The sequence below is a fragment of the Ranitomeya imitator genome, chromosome 2, assembly GCF_032444005.1.
Source record: "Ranitomeya imitator isolate aRanImi1 chromosome 2, aRanImi1.pri, whole genome shotgun sequence".
NCBI lineage: Eukaryota > Metazoa > Chordata > Amphibia > Anura > Dendrobatidae > Ranitomeya > Ranitomeya imitator.
The window spans coordinates 280157135-280183795 of NC_091283.1; the positions used below are offsets into that span (position 1 = coordinate 280157135).

At 44.6% G+C, this 26661-nt stretch overlaps 1 protein-coding gene across 1 annotated transcript in view; it reads left to right on the forward strand.

The window, feature by feature from the left end:
* Nucleotides 1-25999, forward strand: part of LOC138663165 (zinc finger protein 665-like) — a 67659-nt gene extending 41660 nt beyond the window's left edge. Inside the window, exon 9 of the mRNA XM_069749314.1 lies at nt 22782-25999. Coding sequence (XP_069605415.1) covers nt 22782-23540 — 759 coding nt within the window. The 3' untranslated portion in view covers nt 23541-25999. The remainder of the gene's footprint in view (nt 1-22781) is intronic.
* The last annotated feature ends 662 nt before the right edge of the window (nt 26000-26661 follow it).

Genomic DNA, 26661 nt, shown 5'->3' on the forward strand with positions numbered 1-26661 from the left:
TAATGTGTCCACTGCCTACTTTATGGCTAAGCATTCCTTTTCTACGATGGAATAATTCCTCTAACATGCCGACAACATCCTACTCAGTTATCACCTGAGAAAGGACTACTCCAGAACCAACTTCTGAGGCGTTATTCTGGAGTACAAACTCTTTTTTAAAGAGCACCACCGTAGAGTAATTCTCAATGACCTTCTGGAATGTGTCCGGGGCTCCCTGTAAACCAAACAGCACCCAGACATTTTGGACTCATCCGTCAGGCATAGAGAAAGTAGTGTTCTCCTAGGCTTCTTTTGACATGCTGATTTGCCAATAATCCTTCTTTAAATCCAAGGTGGTTATATACCTTGCCGGCCCAAGTCTCTTTTTTCAGGTCATTGACACACCGCATGAGCTGTGCATCGAACGTGGGGACTTCATTCAGAGATTCGGCATATGCTTTTCTTCCTTGTAAATCAGCTCTAGCCGGCCCTCGGGAATTCGTTAGGGCTTCAAGTTCACCCGCACATGGGATTCCGTTAGAACCTCGTGTTCCATGACCTTTGTATACCCTGGAAAATCTGGAAACAGGTTCATGTTCTGCTGCAGCAACTCCCGACACTGCTGTTTTTCAACCGTCAACAGTGTCTTCGCTACTGTGACTTCTTCAACATCTGCTTCTGGCTTGACCAGTAAACATGGAGTTTTAATGGGCTCCATGTCATGCCATGGCTTGATAAGTTTGACGTGGTACACGTGGTACGATTTTCGTATTCCTGGTCAGTGAATCTTGTAGTTCACTTCACCAAGCTTCTCCACCACCTCTTAGGGGCCTTGCCATTTGGCCAAGGACTTACCTCCACTGTGGGAATTAGTACGAGGGCTCGGTCCCCAGATCTGAACTTCTGAACCCTGGCTGACCAGTTGTAGACACTATATTGAGCCTCTAGAGATGTCCTTTTACGATGGGCATCACCTTCACAATCCTCTTCTGCATCTGAGTGTGGTGCTCGATGAAGCTCGGCTGGGAGGGTGATTTTGGCTTCCCAGGTTTCCTTTGCTATATCAAGGAGAGCCTGCGGATGTTAGCCATACAGAAGTACAAACAAAGAAACTCCAGTAGAGCTTTGTGGAACCTCCTGGATAGAACGTAAGAGATGAGGCAGGAGACGGTCCCAGTCTCGACCGTCCTTCTCTATGACCATCTTAAGCATACTCTTCAATGTTTTATTGAACCTTTCCACCAGGCCCTCCATCTGAGGATGGTACATGGACGTCTTCAGTTGTGTAATTTGCAGGGCCTTACAGTTACCTCATCACCTTACTCATAAAGAGTGTTCCTTGGTCGGTCAGGATCTCCCTCTATAATCCTGTCCATTGAAAAAGGTCTATCAACTTGCGGACTATACTTTTCGCAAAGAAGTTTCTCAGGGGAATTGCTTCAGGGTACTGCATATTCATGGATGACCAATATATATTGATGCCCACTAGCATATTTGACCAGGGGACATACCAAGTCCAGGACAATTTGCTCAAATGGCACTTGTATCATCATACAATGTTAATGGTACAAGGGGACTTCGAAAGTGAGAGGAGGGGGCAGATACCTGGCAGATGGGACAGGACCTGCAAAAGAACAGTCACATAACCCGTTCTTGAGTTTTGTCCACGCCCAGATGACCACCTAAGATATTTGAATGGGCCATATCATCCACACACGGCTCCACTTCGTCCACACAATGCTCCTCTCCTTACACATCGTATACACACATCGCTCTGCTCCGTACACCTTGTACACACGCGGCTCCGCTCTGTACACCTCATACACACACGGCTCTGCTACATCCACACTGTAAACCCCTCCTGACCCCACACAGAAACTTCCCTCATCCAGCACCATGACAACCAGCACAGCAGAGTCCTGCATACACTGAGGCCCCTGATCATGTGACCCCTGACTCCTCCCCTCCTGTGACCTCATCACAGGTCCTGTGCACACAGAGCAGCCAATATGTGGAGTGCAGCTCTGCAGGTGGAGGTCGGTGCTGGAGGCTCCATTATACTCTATGTGGAGTGCGGCTCTGCGGGTGGAGGTCGGTGCTGGAGGCTCCATTATTCTCTGTGGAGTGCGGCTCTGCGGGTGGAGGTCGGTGGTGGAGGCTCCATTATTCTCTGTGGAGTGCGGCTCTGCGGGTGGATGTCGGTGCTGGAGGCTCCATTATTCTCTATGTGGAGTGCGGCTCTGCGGGTGGAGGTCGGTGCTGGAGGCTCCATTATTCTCTGTGGAGTGCGGCTCTGCGGGTGGAGGTCGGTGCTGGAGACTCCATTATTCTCTATGTGGAGTGCGGCTCTGCGGGTGGAGGTCGGTGCTGGAGGCTCCATTATTCTCTGTGGAGTGCGGCTCTGCGGGTGGAGGTCGGTGCTGGAGGCTCCATTATTCTCTGTGGAGTGCGGCTCTGCGGGTGGAGGTCGGTGGTGGAGGCTCCATTATTCTCTGTGGAGTGCGGCTCTGCGGGTGGATGTCGGTGCTGGAGGCTCCATTATTCTCTATGTGGAGTGCGGCTCTGCGGGTGGAGGTCGGTGCTGGAGACTCCATTATTCTCTATGTGGAGTGCGGCTCTGCGGGTGGAGGTCGGTGCTGGAGGCTCCATTATTCTCTATGTGGAGTGCGGCTCTGCGGGTGGATGTCGGTGCTGGAGGCTCCATTATTCTCTATCTGGAGTGCTGCTCTGTGGGTGGAGGTCGGTGGTGGAGGCTCCATTATTCTCTATGTGGAGTGCGGCTCTGAGGGTGGAGGTCGGTGCTGGAGGCCCCATTATTCTCTGTGGAGTGGAGGTCGGTGGTGGAGGCAGCTGACAGTCTGCGTGATTTCAGTAGTAACGTCCCATTAATAAAGTAGAACCAAAGAGAAGCCGCAGAATCACTGGAAAGAGCAAATCCGTGACCGCTCTGTTCCGGCAGACTTCGGCACATACAGGACGTTCTGTTTCTTGGACGTGTTCACTTGAAAGAGCGAATTTAGTCCTCAAATCACCTTCTAGTAGGATAAGAGAATATCCCTAAATAATCTAATATGTCCGTGTTCACACCACGAGAGCAGCATTCAGGCCAAACCTCCTCCAGTCCTCAGACTGGAGCTCAATAATGGCCACAAGAAAAAGACACTACTCACTAGTAGAGGTGAATGAATTTTTCAAAATTCGGTTCCATTTATGATCGGTGTCGTATATTGTTTTTGCAATATTCACCGAACACAGCTGGAAGTCATTGGAGTAGAAATTACCGCATATGTTCGGAATATATTCACTCAACTCTACTCACTAGTGTCTTTTTCCAGCGTCATACAGGATCAGATCCACAGATTACGGCTTCTACCGGAATAACGGCTCCAGTCATTATTTATCATGTTCCATCATCTTCTCATTCAGATCTCTACAATATCGGATCCTCTCAGTGAAGATCTTCTATAGAAGAGAATTTTCCTGATTTACCCATCAAGGATGGATATGGACAGAGACAAGATGGCGGAGAGGATATTATACCTCACCCTAGAGATCCTCTTCCGGCTTACTGGAGAGGTGAGAGATTCTGATGACGTCACATTACATCATTCTTATCTATAGGAATAACAGATGGACAGAACTGGAGAGGTGAGGACTCTGGAAATGTCTGTAGTGAGATTTATTAATGTGTCTCTCCATAACCAGGATTACACAGTAGTGAAGAAGTCCTCTAGTGATCGCTGTCAGGACCCTGTGTCTGAGGGATGGGGAAGACCCCTGAGCCCAATCATGGGGCCTCCACCTCACCCCCTGATACATGTGGACGTCAATGACCAGAAGATCCTAGAACTCACCTACACGATGATTGAGCTGCTGACTGGAGAGGTGACACTGCTGGGAATGCTGGGACATTATACAGTAACTCTATGAAGGAATCGGGGGGATGACGGTATCATTGTATGTATCAGGTTCCTATAAGGTGTCAGGATGTTGCTGTCTATTTCTCCATGGAGGAGTGGGAGTATTTAGAAGAACACAAAGATGTGTACAAGGACGTCATGATAGAGGTTCCCCAGCCCCTCACATCACCAGGTAATAGACAGGACTAAATACACACGGCCTATAATTATCTGTATGTAAAGAATGAATTCAGTCCCTGTATGTGTTTCCTCCAGATCTATCCAGTAAGAGGACAACACCAGAGAGATGTCCCCGTCCTCTTCTTCCACAGGACTGTAAACAGGAAGATCCCAATGTTCCTCAGGATTATCAGGTAGATGGAGAGAAGGTGTCATGAGATCTCCCCTATGATGTGTAGACGGCTGTGAAGGTCTTGTCCTCAGTCTTGTTTTATCCCCCAGTATTATATGTTTTATACTTGTGTAATGAGAACGGTGGAGATGGCAGGATTAGAGCTGATCATAGATGTGACTTCTCCATTTGTCTGTGACTTTTACAATATTTGTTTTAGGGTGAAGATCTGACCCATATTAATACTACAGAGACATATGTGAGGGGTGATGAGTGGTGTAAAGAGGAGATTCCTACATATGGCTACCCAGGTGAGTAGTAACCACTAAATGCAGAGAAGTCACAGATTCTACTGTTATTGTATGTTGAATTTCTAGTGGTCGTTCAGGTCCTGGAAGAACAGTAAAGTAAGAAGCCAAACCGTTTTGAGGTCAACAAGAAATACAGTTATGCTCAAAACATTATATACCCCAGCAGAATTTTTGCTTTCTTGGCCTTTTTTTAAGAGAATACCCCATTTCTTAATACCGTGTGTTGCCCCTCTAACATCAATGACAGCTTGAAGTCTTTTGTGGATGTGAATGAGGTTCTTTATTTTCTCAGATGGTAAAGCTGTTCTGCTGTAGCCAAGGACAGGTCGACTTGGCCTTGTGTTTTGGATCATTGTCATGTTGGAACGTCCAAGTACGTCCCATGCGCAACTTCCGGGCTGATGATTGCAAATTTGCCTCCAGTATTTGCTGATAACATGCTGCATTCATCTGTCCTTCAACTTTGACCAAGTTTCCTGTGCCTTTGTAGCTCAAACATCCCGAAAACATCAGTAGGGTTTGTTGACCTCTCTCCAAATGTAACGTTTATGGTTGTGGCCAGAAAGTTCAATTTTGGTCTCATCACTCCAAATTACCTTGTTCAAGAAGTTTTGAGGCTTGTCTCTGAGTTATTTTGCGTATTTTAGGCGAGATACTTTGTGGCAATTGCACAGTAATCGCTTATTTATGGCGCCTCGACCATGTTGCCCATTTTTCTTCAGGTATCTCCTTATTGTGCATCTTGAAACAGCCACACCACTAGTTTTCAGATAGTTCAGTATTTCAGCTGATGTGTTTTGTGGGTTTTTCTTTTCATCCCGAACAATTTTCCTGGCAGTTGTGGACGACACTTTTTTTTTTGGTCTACCTAACCGTGGTTTTGTTTTTAGAGCCCCTGATTTTCTATTTGTTAATCATAGTTTGAATGCTGCTGACTGACATTATCAATTCCTTGGATATCTTTTTGTATCCCTTTCCTGTTTTATACAGTTCAACTACCTTTTTCTCGTAGATGCGCTGACAATTCTTTTGCTTTCCCATAACTCACAAACTTCAGTGGCTGGATGAAAGATGCAAGAGTCTGTTTGGATCCCAGAAACTCACTCAGCTTATATGCACACACACTGATTACAAGCAAACAGGTCACAGGTGAGGATGTTATCTTAAGTAGCCATTCAAACCCATTTGTGTCAACCTCTGTGCATGTTATCAGGCCAAAATCACCAGGGTATGTGAACTTTTGATCAGGGTCATTTGGATGTTTTGGGTTGTCATTATGATTTAAAGAGAGAAAACACAGTAGTTTTGACAATAAATGGCTTCAGCCAACTACCAACCATGAGTGGAGAAAACACCAAAACTTTATCATTCATATTCTCTGAAAAAAAGGACAAGAAAGCAAAAATTTTGCCAGGGTATGTAAACTTTTGAGGACAACTGTATGTTTATGTGTCTATATACACAAAGCAGTATCACTTTATATATAACGTGTATACAGCATTTGCAGTATTATTACTATTTATTTATATAGCACCATTAATTCCATAGTGCTGCACATGGAAAAAAAAGGGGTTACATACAGAGTTATAGATATCATTTACCGTAAACAAATTTACAATGACAGACTGGTACAGAGGGGAGAGGACCCTGTCCTTTCGGACTTGCATTCTACAAGATAATGGGGAAGGGACAGAAGGTCAGCACGGGGCAGCACGGTGGCGCAGTGGTTAGCACAGCAGCCTTGCAGCGCTGGAGTCCTGGGTTCAAACCCCACCAAGGACAACATCTGCAAAGAGTTTGTATGTTCTCTCCGTGTTTGCGTGGGTTTCCTCCGGGTACTCCGGTTTCCTCCCACATTCCAAAGACATACTGATAGGGAGTTTAGAATGTGAGCCCCAACGGGGACAGTGATGATAATCTGTGCAACTTGTAAAGCGCTGCGGAATATGTTAGCGCTATATAAAAATAAAAAAGAAGAAGAAAAGAAGGTCGGGGGTGCGGCAGCTCGGATGGTTGGTGAGGGGGCAGCTCTGGTGGTGGTGAGGCGGCAGCTCGGGTGTTTGTGGGGCAGCCGAATGGTTATTGTAGGCTTTCCTGAAGAAATGGGTTTTCATGTCCCGTCTGAAGGATCCAAGTATGGTAGATAACCGGACGTGTTGAGGCATGGAATTCCAGAGGATGTGGGATATTCGGGAGAAATCTTGGAGGCGGTTGTGTGAGGAACAAGTAAGTGTGGAGGAGAGTAGGAGGTAATCTTCGATCCTCCCAAGACGTGAGGGAAGACAGTGGGAGTTTAGTTCAGAGATATAGGGAGGGGACAGGTTGTGGATGGCTTTGTAGATCAGTGTTAGTAGTTTGAACTGGATTCGTTGGGAATTGGGAGCCAGTGGAGGGATTTTCAGAGGGGAGAAGCAGGGGAGTAGCGAGGAGAGAGGTGGATTAGCCGGGCAGCAGAGTTGAGGACAGACTTGAGTGGTGCCAGTATCACCTATGTAATGTACTGTATATAGACTGCTGTATATACGTTATGTAGGTGATACTGATATATATATATATATATATATATATATATATATATTATACACACACACACACACACACACACACACACACACACACACACACACACACACACACACACACCTATATAATTTATATACATCATATAGGCGATACTGGTGTGTGTGTGTGTCTGTTATATGGGTGACACTGCTGTGTATAGTCCCAGTATATATAATATATTTATTATAGATCGATATATCAGTTTCCCCTATATCATGTGTATACAAGCAGTCCCAGTATCGACTATATATTGTGTGTATATACAGTAGTTTCAATGTGATCTATATTCAGAAGTCGTGGTGCCTCCTATGTTATCCTATGTACATCAGCCTCAGTGTCTCCTATGTGATGTATGCATCATAATATAGTATAATGCTGTCTTAATTATATTGAAGAGTTTTGTGTGTGTGTGTGTGTATATATAGTGTATACAACCCCTGGCAAAAATGTTGGAATCGCCGGCTTTGGAGGATGTTCATTCAGTTGTTTAATTTTGTAGAAAAAAGCAGATCACAGACATGGCACAAAACTAAAGTCATTTCAGATGGCAACTTTCTGGCTTTAAGAAACACTAAAAGAAATCAAGAACAAAAAATGTGGTAGTCAGTAATGGTTACTTTTTTTTTAACCAAGCATAGGGGAAAAATTATGGAATCATGAAAAACAAACAAAAAACACTCCAAAACATCACTTATTTTGTTGCTTGTTTGTTATAACAGCTTGCAGTCTCTGAGGTATGGAATTAACCAGTGTCAAGCATTACTCTTCATCAATCTGGCTCCAACTTTCTCTGATTGCTGTTGCCAGATCAGCTTTGCAGGTTGGAGCCTTGTCATGGACCATTTTCTTCAACTTCCACCAAAGATTTTCAATTCGATTGAGATCCGGACTATTTGCAGGCCATGACATTTGGCCTTATGTGTCTTTTTTTTCAAGGAATGTTTTTGCTCTATGGCAGGATGCATTTGGAGCACCCCCAAGGGCTAGGGGATACTCGGTACCGGGCCCTTCGGTTCTCGGTAGGGATGTCACGGTGGCTGACCCGGTCCGTGGCCCTAGGGGACATCCGTTGATAGATTGGGGGAAAGGTCTTTAAAGAGATTCTGCTTAGGGGTCCGCTGGGGTGATGTTATGGCAGCTAGATGGTATACCTTCCCACAGGTGAAGTATGTCCCCAGGGCTTCCCAGAGTGTAGATAGTGGATGTTGTAAGGCGCAGTGAATAACCAGGACACAAGGTTGCAGTCTCTTTACCTTTACTGAAGGCTTCAACATCCACAGTCCAGGGTAGGGACCACAGGGTAGGCAGAGTCCGGCCGGTCTGAAGGCAAATCCAGAGTCCTCTTATCCAGGTGGAAGTCAGTAGCCTTCCTCTAGCGCCTGAGTGTTGTAGTACCTCCCTGCTGAGCTCCTCGGTGAGGTCCTCACAACTATCGTAGGTGTTAAGTGTCTTTCTCTCTGTCCCCCTGACGGATAGGACAAACCCGTATGACTGATGGCCTGAGACTTTTTATAGGGACCCCAGAGACTCCTCGGCCCCTCACGTTGCCACCGTGCCTCCTGGGTGTAAGGTCGGGCAGCTAACGTGGAATTAACTGTCCTGCCAGTCTCTGAAGTAAAGCATAGAGTTCCTTACTCCCTCTGTGTGCGGGCTACCGGTTACTGCGCTTCAGAAGGAGGCAGCCTGCTTCTAGCTGGTCTCCCCCTGATATTCCTCTCCTTTTGCTATGACTTCGTTTCTCACTCACTGCAACACAATTCCTTTCAATGTCTCTTACTTTGGATGCCTCGTTCTCCCACAGACCTTCCGTCTGCTCTCCTCTCCTCCTTCTAACGTTCTGTCTAGACTACCAGTTTTACCTAATTGTGAGGAGTGCCCTAATAGATAGAAGCATGGCTCCCCCTGGCGGCCTGGAGTGTGAAGTGTGTGTTGTGGTTGTGATACCTGGACAGAAGATCTCCTTCATTGCCCTCAGACGTAACATCACTCCCCCTGGTGGAAAAATAAAATTACTGCAACAATCAGGACTCTGGGGCGCCGCACATTATCTTGAAAAATGATTTCATCACCCCCAAACATCCTTTCAATTGATAGGATAAGAAAAGTGTCCAAAATATCAACATAAACTTGTGCATTTATTGAAGATGTAATGACAGCCATCTCCTCAGTGTCTTTACCTGACATGCATACCCATATCATCAATGACTGTGGAAATTTGCATGTTCTCTTCAGGCAGTCATCTTCACAAATCTCTTTGGAACAGCACCAAACAAAAGTTCCAGCATCATCACCTTGCCCAATGCAGATTCGCGATTCATCACTGAATATGACTTTCATCCAGTCATCCACAGTCCACGATTGCTTTTCCTTAGCCCATTGTAACCTTGTTTTTTTCTGTTTAGGTGTTAATGATGGCTTTCGTTTAGCTTTTCTGTATGTAAATCCCATTTCCTTTAGGCGTTTTCTTACAGTTTGGTCACAGACATTGACTCCAGTTTCCACCCATTCGTTACTCATTTGTTTTGTTGTGCATTTCCTGTTTTGGAGCATATTGCTTAAAATACCAGTATGTTTGAGTTTAACAACCTTCCCATGTTGTTTCTATTTGGTCCAGATTTTAGACACAGCTGACTGATGATTTACCCTCTTTTAAGAGTTTGATAATCCTCTCCTTTGTTTCAATTGACATCTCTCGTGTTGGAGCCATGATTCATGTCAGTCCGCTTGGTGCAACAGCTCTCCAAGGTGTGATCACTCCTTTTTAGATGCAGACTGACGATCAGATCTAATTTGATGCAGGTGTTTTTTGGGTATGAAAATTTACAGAGTGATTCCATAATTTTTCCCCTATGCTTGGTTACAAAAAGTAACCATTACTGATTACCACATTTTTTGTTCTAGATTTTCTTTTAGTGTTTCTTAAAGCCAGAAAGTTGCCATTTGAAATGATTTTAGTTTTGGGCCATGTCTGTGATCTGCTTTTTTTTTCTACAAAATTAAACAACTGAATGAACATCCTCAAAGGCCGGTGATTCCATAATTTTTGCCAGAGGTTGTAGTGTAGAGATGTGTATATAGTATGGAATTCACTCTATATACACTGTGAAATTTTCACTTTTTTGCTGTTGGAGTAGGACTGGCAAGAGTGAGGACCCTTGACGTGGGTTGCCAGCTTATGTATTGTGGCCATAATATTAACTAATACCTTGCTGAAGCATCCTCAGATAATCACCGATCCTCGACCAAATTTCACAGTGGGTGCAAGACACTGTGGCTTGTACGCCTCTCCAGGTCTCAGTCTAACCAATAGATGACCAGGTGTTGATCTGGGGATTAGGGTTGAGCGACCTTGACTTTTTAAGGGTCGAGCCGGGTTTCGCGAAACCCGACTATCTCAAAAGTCGAGTCGAGTGAAACCGGCCGATTATGGCGAAAAGTCGAGGATCGACCGAAACCCAATGCAAAGCCAATGGGAATTTTTTTTTTTTTCTCTCTCTCTCTCTCTCTAATGGCGCCAAGCGCGTCATACGAAACGCGACTTTGGCGCGAAAGTCGCGTACCGCATGGCCGACCCCACACAGGGATCGGGTCGGGTTTCATGAAACCCGACTTTGCCAAAAGTCGGCGACTTTTGAAAATGAATGATCCGTTTCACTCAACCCTACTGGGGATGCTTCAGCAAGGCTGGAATTGGGCAGGTTAATCTTTGCAAAGGACGTAAGAATCAAGCCGAATACAAGGCTATCCTAGTTGTATATTGTGGAGCTGTGTATACTTCTCCTGCCCTGTATAAATGGGGTCATTCTCTTCTCAGTATCTTATATATATATATACACACACACACACACACACACACACACACACACACACACACACACACACACACACACACACACACACACACACACACACACACACTGCACAGTACCGCTCCTCCTGTCCTGTATTTATATACTGCACAGTATCGCTCCTCCTGTCCTGTGTATATATATATACACTGCACAGTACCGCTCCTCCTGTCCTGTGTATATATACACTGCACAGTACCGCTCCTCCTCCTATATATAAACTGCACAGACTCACCTAGGTTTTAGAGGAGGAAATTAGGGAAAAAAAACTGAAAAAAGTTAGCAAAAAATGTGGTCACTTTGTGGTCACTTCTATACTTAATGTCCCCTATCCTGGTATGCATGAAAAGATTTTTAATAAAAAACGATTACTCTTACCTTCCTCCGTTCCCTAGCAGTGTACTCGCATGGCAGGGATGTCATGTGCTGCTCACAAGCTGAGCACAGCTGCCGGAATACTCACCGGGACTGTGCGCACATAGAGCAGTGAGTATTCATTGCTCTGTAGTAGCGCGCAGTGTCAGCCACCGGCTTCCTGCTGCTGCCGGCGGTCACTTGTGTCGATACTTTAGAGAAATGAATATTCAGGACGCGCTCAGAAGTTTATTAGACCCACTGGAGTGCCTTGTGGTCATAGTAGGTTGCCTGGGAGTCACAAGGCAAAGTAAAAGTACCGTATATACTCGAGTATAAGTCGACCCGAGTATAAGCCGACCCCCCTAATTTTGCCACAAAAAACTGGGAAAACTTATTGACTCGAGTATAAGCCTAGGGTGGAAATGCAGCATTTACCGGTGAATTTCAAAAATAAAAATAGATCATTATTTCCCCATTGCTGTGCCATATAGTGCTCTGCACCGTTCATATTTCCCCATAGGTGTGAACCATATAGTGCTCTGCACCGTTCATTGTGCCCCCTAGCTGTGCCATATACGGTGCTCTGCACCGTTCATTGTGCCCCATAGATGTGCCATATACGGTGCTCTGCACCGTTCACTGTGCCCCATAGCTGTGCCATATACGGTGCTCTGCACCGTTCACTGTGCCCCATAGCTGTGCTGTGCCATATACGGTGCTCTGCACCGTTCACTGTGCCCCATAGCTGTGCCATATACGGTGCTCTGCACCGTTCACTGTGCCCCATAGCTGTGCCATATACGGTGCTCTGCACCGTTCACTGTGCCCCATACATAGCTGTGCTGTGCCATATACGGTGCTCTGCACCGTTCACTGTGCCCCATAGCTGTGCTGTGCCATATACGGTGCTCTGCACCGTTCACTGTGCCCCATAGCTGTGCTGTGCCATATACGGTGCTCTGCACCGTTCACTGTGCCCCATAGCTGTGCTGTGCCATATACGGTGCTCTGCACCGTTCACTGTGCCCCATAGCTGTGCTGTGCCATATACGGTGCTCTGCACCGTTCACTGTGCCCCATAGCTGTGCTGTGCCATATACGGTGCTCTGCACCGTTCACTGTGCCCCATAGATGTTCCACATAAATTTGTGCCGCCGCTGCCGCAATAAAGAAAAAAAACCACATACTCGCCTCCCTTGATTGCAGCTCCCGGCGTCTCGTTCCGGCGCCTCCATCTTCCCGGCGTCTCTGCTCTGACTGATCAGGCAGAGGGCGCCGCGCACACTATATGCGTCATCGCGCCCTCTGCCTGAACAGTCAGAGAGCAGAGACGCCGGGAAGATGGAGGCGCCGGCCGGGAAGATGGATCGGCGCCCGGCGGCTGGAACGAGGACAGGTGAATATGACATACTCACCTAGTCCTGGCGATCCTCGCGCTGTCCCCTCCTGTCTTCGGTGCCGCAGCTTCTTTCTCTATCAGCGGTCACCGGCACCGCTGATTAGAGAAATGAATAAGCGGCTCCGCCCCTATGGGAGGTGGAGCCGCTTATTCATTTCTGTAATGAGCGGTCCCACGTGACCGCTGAAGAGAGGAAGAAACTGCAGCGCCGAAGCCCGTGGGACGGCAGGGACAGCGCGAGGATCGCTGGGACTAGGTAAGTATACCTCAGCGCCCTCTCCCCCTCACCCGCCGACCCCACCGCTACCGTGACTCGAGTATAAGCCGAGGGGGGCACTTTCAGCCCAAAAATTTGGGCTGAAAATCTCGGCTTATACTCGAGTATATACGGTAAGTGTGGACCTGGACAAGCTATTTGACCAAGTCATTGTTCAGGAAAACCTGTTATGGGCTTTTATTTTTGGGATGAACTGCAGGAAGGTATTGATGCTGGCCGGTTCCTCCAGGCCCAGTCTTATAAGTGACCCATGGACACAGATGTCACTTTAGAAAAAACCTGCAGGAAGGGTTTGGGTATGTCAGTTTGGAGTGTGCAACTAGCGGAGCAAGATGGCTCTGCAGAAGCTCAGCCTGTGTGAGTTAACACAGAGCCAGCAGAGCAAACTCCTGGCACCCCGCAGTGTTATGCGGTGGTGCCGTCGCCCTCAGCAACCGGACTCCCAGTGACTAAATTGTTTCCTGTGCTGTACTCTGTGTGTGTGGACATTAAAAACACGTTTGCTATGAACTTTTCCTGTGGTCACTGTCTGTCACACTGAACCAGCCCCGCTGCACTACAATATATACAAACAAACAAGGAAAAAACCATAATCGCTCCTACTCACCTTTTCCCCGCTCCTCTGCAGCGCGTAGTCTGTGTTAAATATTTAAGTAAAATAGCGCCGGTGATCGCACCATGTGCAGGTGCTGAGTCCAGCCCAAAACTCCTCCAGCCTCACCGGAGCTCGCGGTAAGTCCTCACATATTCAGTCAACACCTACGTGTACCGCAATCACCGGCGCTACACTCCTCCTCCATCCTCGTCACCTCTGTTAACCCTGGATGCGTCCTCTGATTCTAACCACAGAAGGCGTTTTTCTCAGTATTTTTTTTTTTTTATTCCAATACACACAAAGTAAACAATTTCAATTGTGCCGACAATTTCGTCCATGACTGTATATAGAGAAATGTGAGACAATATAGAGATTAAAAATACACTTTATTAGATCGCAATTGAAAACAGATAAAAATACAAAAAGCCATTTAAGAAAGATAAATGTAATCACAAAAAGACAATGGAATGGGGCATCTGGATGAGCAGTGGATATGTCCTCAGCATGCAGCCTTATGGATCTTTCACACATCTTGATATTTCCAGTACTGGAAAAACCAGAATCGGAGATATCGTGTCCATTTGTATGTGTTTAATACATGTAACAACCATGTGCCACATCAGTCTCATAAGTACAGGCGCCTGGTAATCAGCGGTACTGTAAACGATGATCCCCGGCACCAGACATTGAAGACGGCTCACATCATTGACCCCTGCTCTGCCTGCGATCAGCACTAGCACGAGACAATGTTGAGGGATGTTTTGAGCCCCCGCTTAAAAATAAAATAAAAAAATCACATTATACTAACCTTAAGGGCTCAGATTCCCTCACAGAGGAGTATAACAAGTGCAATCCGATAAAAAGTCGGACTGCACTCTGACCAATGTTAATCTATGAGTATTCTATGGTTGTCCTCGTATCTCGGACGAGACTCGCCAATGCAAGTCAATTGGTGTGACAATTTATTGACCAGCAGACGGAAAGCGGACATCTGGGGGCAGATATTTATAGCCTGGGAAGGTGGTAATACACATGGAGCTTGCCAGGATATTAATGTCAGCTCACAGCTGTATACCTAGTCTTTACTGGTTATTAAAATAGGGGCCCCCTCCAAAAAAAATGACAAAAGGTCCTCCTTTAATTAATAACCAGCAAAGGCTAGGCAGAGAGCTGAGGGGTGATATTAATAGCCTACGAAGGGACCATGGACATTGACCCTATTCCAGACTAAAAACCTCAGCTCTCAGCCGCCCCAGAAATAGCGCATATATAAGATGCACCAATTATGGCATTTAGCCTCGCTCTTCCTACTTGCCCTGGTGCGGTGGCAAGTGGGGTGATAGTTGGGGGGGGGGGGGATTGATGTCACCTTTGTATTGTCAGGTGACATCAAGCCCAAAGATTAGTAATAGAGAGGCGTCTTTAAGACGTCCCCATTACTAACCATATAGTCAAATTGTATAAAAAAAACACACAGAATAAAGTCTTCAATTGGAAAAATGACAGACTCCTTTAATGAATCTAAATTAAACTATACTCACGTCATCTCCCAGTACATTGAAGCCAATGTCTCCTGTAACAGAATTTAAAATAATAATAAACAACAATATTCCTCAACTGTCCGCCGAAAAGATAATTATCCATTTGTCCCACAATAGGTCAAATATAAAGGTGCCATCAACCCCCCCCAACAATCAACCCACTTGACACCGCACCAGGGCAAGTGAGAAAAGCGAGGTTAAGTGCCAGATTTGGTGCATTCTGTGGATGGCTGATAGCTGATCTTTTTAGTCTAGGATGGGCCCAATATACATGGGGAGGTACCCCATTGCAATAACCAGTCAAGGCTAAGTTTACAACTGAGAGCTGTTATTAATAGCCTGGGAAGCTCCTTGGATATTACCCCCTTCCCAGGCTATAAACATCTGCCCCCAGCCATTTGCTTTCCTTCTGGTTATGAAAAATTAAGCCCATGCCATTTTTTTTTTCCGAAAAATAATCGTTTAATTAAATACATGTACAGTAAGCTGCACACACTGTACTAATTATGTGTGTGAATGACTTTATATCTGTCTATTCTATGTGAATATACCGTTTGTATCTATTCTGTCATTCTGTCGCCTCATGCTGTGATTTTATTGTACACAGAAGATGAATTGCTGGATAGATATATATATATTTGTATTTCTATAGCGCCAACATATTCCGCAGCACTTTAGATTTTAGAGGGGAGTTGTACAGACAATAGACCTTACAGCATAACAATGAACACCATAGATCAAAACAGATACCAAGAGGATTGAGGGCCTTGTTCGCAAGCTTACAGTCTATGAGGAAAAAGGGGAGACACAAAGGTGGATGGTAAGAATTGCTTTCGTTGTTCGGACCAGCCATAGTGTAAGAATTGGGTGTTCATGTAATACTGCATGAACCGGTTATTGGCCTAAGTATGTAACAGTACAGACACAGAGGGCTATAAACTGCTTAAAGCATGTGAGAACATGATGCGAGGAACCTGGTTATGGTAAAATTTTTGAATGGGCAACACAGGGATAGTTAGGTTAATGCGTTGAGGTGGTAGGTCAGTCAGAATGCGTTTTTAGGGCACGCAAAAACTGTGGATTGGGGATTAATCGTATTATCCTGGGTAGTGCATTCCAAAGAATTGGCGCAGCATGTGAAAAGTCTTGGAGACGGGAGTGGGAGGTTCTGATTATTGAGGATGTTAACCTCCAGGTCATTAGCAGAACGGAGGGCACGGGTAGGGTGGTAGGCTGAGATGAGGAAGGAGATGTAGGTTGGTGCTGAGCCATGGAGTGCTTTGTGGGTGAGGGTAAAAAAGTTTGTACTGGATTCTGAAGTGGATGGGTAACCAGTGTAATGACTGCCACAAGGAGTGGTCAGAGAGATAGGAGGAAAACCAGCAGAGAACGGTGTCCTTGAGACCAATGGAGCTGAACATACTGAGGAGGAGCTGGTGATCCACAGTGTTGAATGCTGCAGAGAGATCTAAGAGAATTCGCATGGAGTAGTGACCATTAGATTTAGCTGTTAGTAAATCATTAGAGACTTTAGTGAGGGCAGTTTCAGTAGAGTGTAAAGAGCTGAAACCAGATTGTAGAGGGTCGAGAAGAGAGTTATCTGAGAGAGAGTGCACCAGGCGTTCCAGGAGTTTAGAGACGAAGGGAACAATAGAGACAGGTCTATAGTTAGCTGCACAGTTTTGGTCGAGGGATGGCTTTTTAAGTAATGGATGTATAATGGCATGCTTAAATGAGGAGGGAAAAATACTAGAAGAGAGAGAGAGAGAGGTTGAATATTTTTGTTAGGTGAGTGGTGACAGCAGTGTAAAGGGACTGGAGGAAATGTGACGGAATGGGCTCACTGGTGCAAGTGGTAGGGCGAGAAGATGCAAGGAGCCTGATTACTTCTTCTGTGACTGACTCAAAACCAGAGAGTGAGCGAGATGTACTAGGGGAGGGAGGACAGTGCATGGTATGAGTGGACTGGGAGATAATTTCCTGTCTGATAAGGTCCTTTTTTTCTTTGAAATAATTGTCCAGATCGTCAGCATGGAGATCCGTGGTTGTAGACTGCACTCTTAGGTTGAGTAGGGAATGAAAAGTGTCAGAGACATTTCGGGATATTAGATTTGAGGTGATGATGGTGTTGAAATAGGTTTGTTTGGAGAGGTGAAGGGCAGTGTTGTAGGTTTTAAACATAAACTTATAATAGATGATATCTTCTTGTAGATTGGATTTTCTCTACAGACGTTCGGCGCATCTGGAGCACTGCTGTAGGAAACGTGTTTGCAAAGTGTGCCATATTGTTCTATAAATAAATTTTATAAAAAAAAATAAATCTATAAAAAAAATTGTTCTATAAAGGAGGTGCAATTTCATCCAGGGCACTATGCAGGGTTTCATTGTAATGCTTCAGTGCAGAATCAGGACATAAGATAGGGACTAATAATCACTGCAAGTCCTTCATAAGTTTCTGTGTGTTAATGGCCGGTATGTTTCTATAAGTGTGGAAAGTGGGGGTGACCTGAGCGGGATGGCAGTTCTTCATAGCGAATGAAAGCAGGTTGTGGTCAGAGAGGGGAGTTTGTGAAATCATCCACTGAGCAATGCCGGAAGAAGGCCAAGTCGAGGGAGTTTCCGTCTTTATGCATAGCAGTATTAGTAAGCTGCGAAAGGCTGAAAGAGGAGGTTAGAGATAAAGGTGAGTAGCAGATGGGAAGAGGGGAAAAGCAATGGGGATGTTGAAATCACCCATGATGAGGGTGGAGATGTCACAGGAGAGAAAATGTGGAAGCCAGGTGGCAAAGTGATCCAGGAAATTATGGGAGGGGCCCGGAGGAATACACCGTCGCCACTCGCATGGAGAAGAGGATGTAGAGTCTGATAGCATGGACCTCAAAAGAAGGGAAGACAAGTGAGAGTACTTGAGGGATAACCTGAAAGGTACATTTTGGTGAAAGGAGCAGACCAATGCCTCCATCTGCTTTGTGGACTGATCTTGGGGTATGAGAGAAGTGTAGTCCACCATATGAGATAGCAGCAGCGGTGGTATCTGACTGCAGGATCCAGGTTTCAGTAAAAGCCAGAACGTTAAGAGAATCAGAAAGGAAGAAGTCATGGATGAAGTAGAGTTTATAACACACTGAGCGAGAATGCGAAAGGGCACAGTTAAAAGAGATAGAAGGCATTCAGGGAATAATCATGAGATTTGAGGGGTTCCTGAGTGTAGCAGTTGAGGGGTTTGACTTACTGTAACATGGGGGGCCGGGGTTGGGAGAGATATCTCCAGCGACTAGGAGACGGAGGATAGAAAGAGTGATCAGATGGATAAGTGATTTGTTAGAGCGTCTCTTGTGTTGGATGGTGGGACTGAAAGGATCTGTGCTATTTAGCATTGTGAAAAGAGCATGAGTGCTATACATATGAGAGGAAAGGACAGAGGGGTCGATAAGGATGGAGTGTGTGTGTGTATATACAGCTCTGGCAAAAGTTAAGAGACCACCACATCAAAACCCTGTCATGGGCAGCCCAATCTCCAGACCTGAACACCATTGAAAACCTCTGGAATGTAATCAAGAGGATGATGGATAGTCACAAGCCTCAAACAAAGAAGAAAAATTTTTGCCCCAGAAGCAGTGTGAAAGACTGGTGGAAAGCATGCCAAGACGCATTAACTCTGTGGTTAAAAATCATGGTTATTCCACAAAATATTGATTTCTGAATTGTTCCTCAGTTAAAACAGTATTGTTGTTTCTAAATGATTATGAACTTGTTTTATTTGCATTATTTGAGGTCTGTAAGCTATGTTGTTTTTTTTTCATTTAATTTTGACCATTTTTCTTTGTCAGAAAAAAAATACAAAATGTATTGCTTGGAAATTCAGAGACCTGTTGTCAGAAGTTTATAGAATAAAAGAACAATTTACATTTTACTCCATAATATACATATAAAGAAAAAAATCAGACAGACTGAACATTTTGCAGTGGTCTTTTAATTTTTGCCAGAGCTGTGTGTGTGTGTGTGTGTGTGTGTGTGTATATATGTATATATACACTGCTCCAAAAAATAAAGGGAACACTTAAACAACAGAATATAACTCCAAGTAAATCTAATTTCTGTGAAATAAAACTGTCCACTTAGGATGCAACACTGTTTGACAATCAATTCCACATGCTGTTGTGCAAATGGAATAGACAACAGATGGAAATTATTGGCAATTATCAAGACATACTCAATAAAGGAGTGGTTCTGCAGGTGGGACCACAAACCACATCTCAGTACCAATGCTTTCTGGTTGATGTTTTGGTCATTTTTGAATATTGGTTGTGCTTTCACACTTGTGGTAGCATGAGACGGACTCTACAACCCACACAAGTGGCTCAGATAGTGCAGCTCATCCATGATGGCACATCATTATGAGCTTTGGCAAGAAGGTTTGCTGTGTCTGTCAGCGTAGTGCCCAGAGGCTGCAGACGCTACCAGGAGACAGGCCAGTACACCAGGAGACGTGGAGGGGGCCGTAGGAGGGCAATAACCCAGCAACAGGACCGCTACCTCAGCCTTTATGCAAAGAGGAAAAGGAGGAGCACTGCCAGAGCCCTGCAAAATGACCTCCAGCACACCACAAACGTGCATGTGTCTGCACAAACGGTTAGAAACTGACTCCACGAGGATGGTCTGAGGGCCCGACGTCCACAGATGGGGGTTGTGCTCACAGCCCAACACCATGCAGGACGATTGGCATTTGCCACAGATCACCAGGATTGGCAAATTCGCCACTGATGTGACAGAGTCTGGAGATGCCGTGGAGAGCGATCTGCTGCCTGCAACATCCTTGAGCATAACCGGTTTGGCAGTGGGTCAGAAATGGTGTGGGGTGGAATTTCTTTGGAGGGCCGCCCAGCCCTCCATGTGCACACCAGAGGTAGCCTGACTGCCATTAGGTACCAAGATGAGATCCTCAGACCCTTTGTGAGACCATATGCTGGTGCAGTTAGCCCTGAGTTCCTCCTAATGCAGAACAATGCCAGACTTCATGTGGCTGGAGTGTGTCAGCAGTTCCTGCTAGATGAAGGCATTGAAGCTATGGACTGTCCCTGCCCGTTCCCCAGACCTGAATCCGATTGAACACATCTGGAACATCATGTCTCGCACCATCCACCAACGTCACGTTGCACCGCAGACTGTCCAGGAGTTGGCGGATGCTTTAGTCCAGGTCTGGGAGGAGATCCCTCAGGAGACCATCTGCCGCCTAATCAGGATCATGCTTGGGCATGGGACGTTGCAGGTAGGTCATACAGGCACGAGGAGGCCACATACACTACTGAGCATCATTTCCTTGTCTTGAGGAATTTTCACTGAACCTGGATCAGCCTGTAATTTGATTTTCCACTTTGATTTTGAGTATCATTCCAAATCCAGACCTCCATGGGATATTCATTTTGATTTACATTGATCATTTTTATGTGGTATTTTAGTGTTCCCTTTATTTTTTTGAGCAGTATATATAGTGTGTGTGTGTGTGTGTGTATTAATATTTCCTTGGAAGACTATGGGTAAATGACATAGTAATTCTCTATGTCAAAGTTCATGTTAAAATCGTATTGCAATCAAATAGCAATTACATCGCGTTCGGATGCCAGTTGTGAAAAATCGGATTTTTCTCGCATGGCACTTGCATGACACTAGTCCTACTTTTCTGGACTGAAATCGGAACTTTTTTCACGGTAATGGGTACAAGCCCTTAACACCTAATCCCCTGAAGCCATTGTCCCCTGTAGTCAAACAAAAATAAAAGACAACAATATCACCTGTCCAAAATTGAAAGAATCGAGTTACCAACACCGTAATCCATCTGTGCGATATTTGCTCATAATAATAATATAATAATCTTTATTTATATAGCGTCAACATATTCCACAGCGCTTTACAATTCAACAGTTCATATACAACAATCATAACAAAGTTAATGATAATACAATAATGAAAAGATATTGATGACCCTGCCTGTAAGAGCTTACATTCTACAATGAGGTTGGGGTGACACAAAGTACAGGGGCTTATTTACAATGATGGCCAGCCATCTTGAGGTATTGGGGGTGGATAAAGGTTGGATGAGTTATTCACCAGCCAACATTTGTAGTTCTTTTGGGTGCGATGGAGTTTGATAGAGGGTTATGAGGCAACCGCTTCCGCTAAAGAGCTGGGGAAAATGACTCCCTGCAGTGAGAGCCGGCCTATGAACTGTGCTGACCTCAGTGAGATCATCGCAGGTCACCATGAGAAATCAGTGCAACCAGTCATTCTACCCAGCTTTTCAACATGATCGGTTGCCTCAGGTCACCTCTTATGCTGATGAGCAAATGTTGCACAGATGAATTACATCGTGGGACACTTTGGATTCTTTCAGTTTTGGACAGGTGTGGGATATTGTTGTTTTTTCATTTTTGTTTCTTTACAGAGGACAAAGGCTTCAGGGGATTAGGTGTTAAGATGAGTATAATGTGATTTTTTTTATTTTATTTTATACTTAATTTTACTTTATGTAGACAGCTCATGCTGATCATAGGCAGAGAATGGTACAATGATATGAGCGGTCTTCAACACCCGGAGCCAGGGATCAGCGCCAACAGTACCGCTGATTCCAAGGCGCTGGTACCTATCACACTGATGACCCACTGATGTCATCCGTGGGTCCTCAGTGTGCATGTGTGCGAGGCGCTTTGTGGACTGTGCTGCTGCTAAAAAACAGTTATGTCAGAGTGTCTTGCCCACAGACACACGGTCCGTGGAACACACTGACGTGTACAGATCCATTCACTCGAATGGTTCTACGTGTTGATGTGTCTCCGGTACATATGAAATCTGTCACCACATACCGGAGATACTGACGTGTTAAAGAGGCCTTAAGGGGGGTACTTCCATTTTCAAGATACTATCCTAAAATATAGCAGGTTTAATAATAATAATAACAGCAAATACGTCCAACTAGAAATGTGGTATAGTTTTCCTGATTCTCTATCGCTTACCCCATGTCAAGGGCATTGCAGAAGCTTAGGTATCCATGATTATGACCACAAGCAACTAACAGTCACTATATTAGTGGTAGTAACCATGGATACCTAAGCTAATGCAATGCCCTGCACATGGGGTGACCAACATAGCGAGTCAGAAGAACTATACATATTTCTTAATACTAATATTACACCTATTGGGATAGTTGATCAGAGATGGGAATATCCCTTTAAGATTCTTGCATGTTTTTATGGTGCATACTTTTATCTGTTGGTATAGATTGTAATGTAATAAAGCTTATTTTTAATCTTCCTTTTATTGCTTCAAACTTTTCTGCGTTTGTGTATTATGTTTGTCGATTGTGCTTTAGAGGTTCAGTATCATGGGATTTGTGAACAGGTGGCTCACCACTGTCTTAGGTTATAGTATCTTTATACTTTGAGTTGTATAAAATTATGTATATAGAAATGATGTAAAATATAAGGCATTGATGTTGAAAAATAGTAAAATCAGTTTTATACTTGGCAGATGACTGTGGTGTCAAACCAGATACGTATGAAAATCATGCCATTATTCCAGCAATACCTCCAGCCCTTCAGAGCAAAAATCAATCATCGGAGCCTTTTCAATCAGTCACCTATTTGGATTCATCACAAATCACAGAGAATAAACCATTTTCCTGTTCAGAATGTGGGAAATATTTTAAACATAAATCTAAATTGCTTACACATGAGAGAATTCACACAGGAGAAAAGCCATTTTCATGTTCAGAATGTGGGAAATGTTTTAACCGTAAGTCAAATTTGCTTACACATTACAGAAGTCACACAGGTGAGAAGCCTTTTTCATGTTCAGAATGTGGGAAGTGTTTTACCAAGAAACCTGATCTTCTTAGCCATCAAAGAATTCACACAGGTGAGAAGCCATATTCATGTCCAGAATGTGGCAAATGTTTCAACCAAAAGTCAAATTTGCTGACACATTACAGAAGTCACACAGGGGAGAAGCCATATTCATGTTCAGAATGTGGGAAAAGTTTTGTCAAGAGATCAGATCTTCTTAAACATCAAAGAAGTCATACAGGAGAGAAACCATATCCATGTCCAGAATGTGGGAAATGTTTTATGCAGAGATCAGATCTTCTTAAACATCAAAGAATCCACACAGGAGAAAAGCCATATTCATGTCCAGAATGTGGGAAATGTTTCAACCAGAAAGTACATTACCTTATGCATCAGCGAACTCACACAGGGGAGAAGCTATTTTCATGTTCAGAATGTGGGAAATGTTATAACTGCAAATCAGATCTTCTTAAACATCAGATAATTCACACAGGAGAGAAGCCATATTCATGTCCAGAATGTGGGAAATGTTATAGTACGAGTTCAAAACTTGTTGCACATCAGATAACTCACACAGGGTAGAAACCATTTTTTTATGTTAAGATTGTGGGGAATGTTATTCCTGGGAATCATATCTTCATCATCTAAAAACTCACATAGAGTGTGAAGGAAATAAATAATAAGAGAAATCAATCAGGCAGTAGAGTTACATTTAGATGACAAAAGGGTGAAACTGGATATACCAGTATTGTAAGCATAAAGGGGCTTTTGCTGGAGGTAGGTTTCAATCCTGGAACCTGAGCTCCTGTATTCTCAGCTTAGAGGGGGGGTCAGCAAATGGTCTGTACTAGAAAGAATATCTCCTATTGTCTGTGGGAAGAGACAGGTATTTGAAAGGGCAGAACTTGGCTCATTGTTCATTTGTAGACAGCATAGTTTAACCCCTTTCCTACTTGCGCTGTATATATGCTGCGCCACAGGAGCTGTGTTCCCACAAACCGCCATATAGATATGGCGCTGTGATCAGCTAAATCAGCGATCTGTCATTATACAGTTGATGTCCCATCCTGGAACAATGTAAAAGAGTTAAAAAAAAAAAAAAGTTAATAAATTGTAAAAAAAAAATGTTTAAATCACAAATTTAAAATAAACATGTGAGCACCGTAAAAACAAAAAACCCAAGGCAATAAACTATGCTTTATCATCATATTGCTGAACAAAAAGTGGAAAAATACACGATAAAAAACCCAATCTACATAAAAATTGTACAGCTGAAAGCATCATCTTGTCTTGCAAAGAACAAGCCACCATACGGGTCTGTCAGCGTAAAAATAAAAAAGTTATAGCTCTCATAATAAAGCAATTCTTTTTTGTATAAAATAGCTTTTATTGTGTGAAAGCACTAAAACATAAAAAAATATAAATGAGATATCGCTGTTATCGTACTGAGCAAAGAATGAAACTGCCTTATCAATTTTACTACATGTGAAACTGCATAAAAAGAATATAATAATAATATACAAATTACTTGTTTTTCATTCATTCTACCTCCCAAACATCGGAATAAAAAACGATAAACAAAAGTCGTGTCTGAAATTTATAGCAGTAAACGTCAACTTGTCTTGCAAAAGCCAAGCCCTCACATGACTCTGTCATCAAAGCTATGGAACAATTATAGCTCTCAAAATATGGCAATGCAGTTTTTGTAATAAAAAGCGTCTCTCAGTGTGTGACAGCAGACAAACATAAAAAATAAATAAATCTGGTGTGATGACACAGCATTTTATCTTAACCCCTTAACGACCGCCGATACGCCTTTTAACGGCGTCAGTTAAGGGTACTTAAACCACAGCGCTGTTAATTAACGGTGCTGTGGAAAAAGTGAATAGCGCCCCCCAGAGTCGAATTTTCTCTGGGGTCTCAGTTGCCGGGGGTAGCTGAGACCCCAGAGAACATGATTCGGGGTTTTTTTTACCGACCCCCGAGTTGCGATCGCCGGTAATTAACCGTTTACCGGCGATCGCAAAAAAACAAAACGCGATTTCCCTTTTAATTTCTCTGTCCTCCGATGTGATCGTACATCAGAGGACAGAGAAATGGGGTCCCCGATAGCCCCCCGATACTCACCTGTCTCCCTGGGTGCTCCTCGTGGCTCCTGATGGGCGCCGCCATCTTTTTCCGGCAAAAAAATGGCAGGCGCATGTGCAGTGCGCCCGCCGGCACCCGGAGGATCTTTGGGGTCTCGGCTGCCGGGGGTAGCCGAGACCCCAAAGAACATGATCGGGGTCGGTTTTTACCGACCTCTGTTTTGGAATCGCCGGTAATTAACTGTTTACCGGCGGTCGCAAAAAAAAGCGATCTGTCATTCTCTGTCCTCTGATGTGATCGCACATCAGAGGACAGAAATAGGGGGATTCGGGGACCCTATCATACTTACCGGTGTCCCTGGGTCCTCCTGCATCCCCTCCTGCCCGCCGGCTTCTTCATCGGGAAAGAAAATGGCGCGCGCATGCAGTGCGCCCGTCATCTGCTGGCTGGCAGGAAAGAGGAGTTGGGGCTAAAGTTAGGGTTGGGGCTAAATTTAGGGCTAGGGTTAGGCTTCTTTCACACTTGCGTCGGCCCGACGTACCGACGCACGTTGTGAAAATTTTGCACAACGTGGGCAGCGGATGCAATTTTTCAACACATCCGCTGCCCAGTCTGTGTCCTGGGGAGGAGGGGGCAGAGTTACGGCCACGCATGCGCGGAAATGGCGGACGCAGTGTACAAAAAAAAGGTTACATTGAACTTTTTTTGTGATGACGGTCTGCCAAAACACAACGAATCCAGTGCACGATGGACGCGACGTGTGGCCATCCGTCGGCAATACAAGTCTATGGGTAAAAAAGGTATCCTGCGGGCACATTTGCAGGATCCGTTTTTTGTCCAAAACGACGGATTGCGACGGATGCCACGACGCAAGTGTGAAAGTAGCCTTAGGGTTGGGGCTAAAGTTAGGGTTAAATTTAGGGTTAGGGATGGGGCTAAATTTAGGGTTGGGGCTGAAATTAGGGTTGGGGCTAAAGTAAGGGTTAGGGTTGGGGCTAAAGTTAGGGCTAGGGTTGGGGCTAAAGTTAGGGCTAGGGTTGCGGCTAAAGTTAGGGTTAGAGTTGGGATTAGGATTAGGGTTGGTATTAGGGTTAGGGTTGGCATTAGGGTTACGTTTGGGATTAGGGTTAGGGTTGGGATTAGGGGTGTATTGGGATTACGGTTAGGTTTGAGGTTAGGGTTGAGATTAGGATTAGGGGTGTGTTGGATTTAGGGTTTTGATTAGGGTTATTGTTAGGGTTGAGATTAGGGTTTTGGGGTTAGGGTTGTGATTAGGATTATGGATCGGGTTGGTACTAGGGTTAGGGGTGTGTTGGGGTTAGGGTTGGAGTTAGAATTGCGGGGTTTCCACTGTTTAGGTACATCAGGGGGTCTCCAAACACGACAGCCAATTTTGCGCTCAAAAAGTCAAATGGTGCTCCCTCCCTTCTGAGCTCTGCCGTGCGCCCAAACAGTGGTTTACCCCCACATATGGGGTACCAGCATACTCAGGACAAATTGGACAACAACTTTTGGGGTCCAATTTCTCTTGTTACCCTTGTAAAAATAAAAACTTGAGGGCTAAAAAATCTTTTTCTGTGGAAAAACAAAATATTTTTTATTTTCACGACTCTGC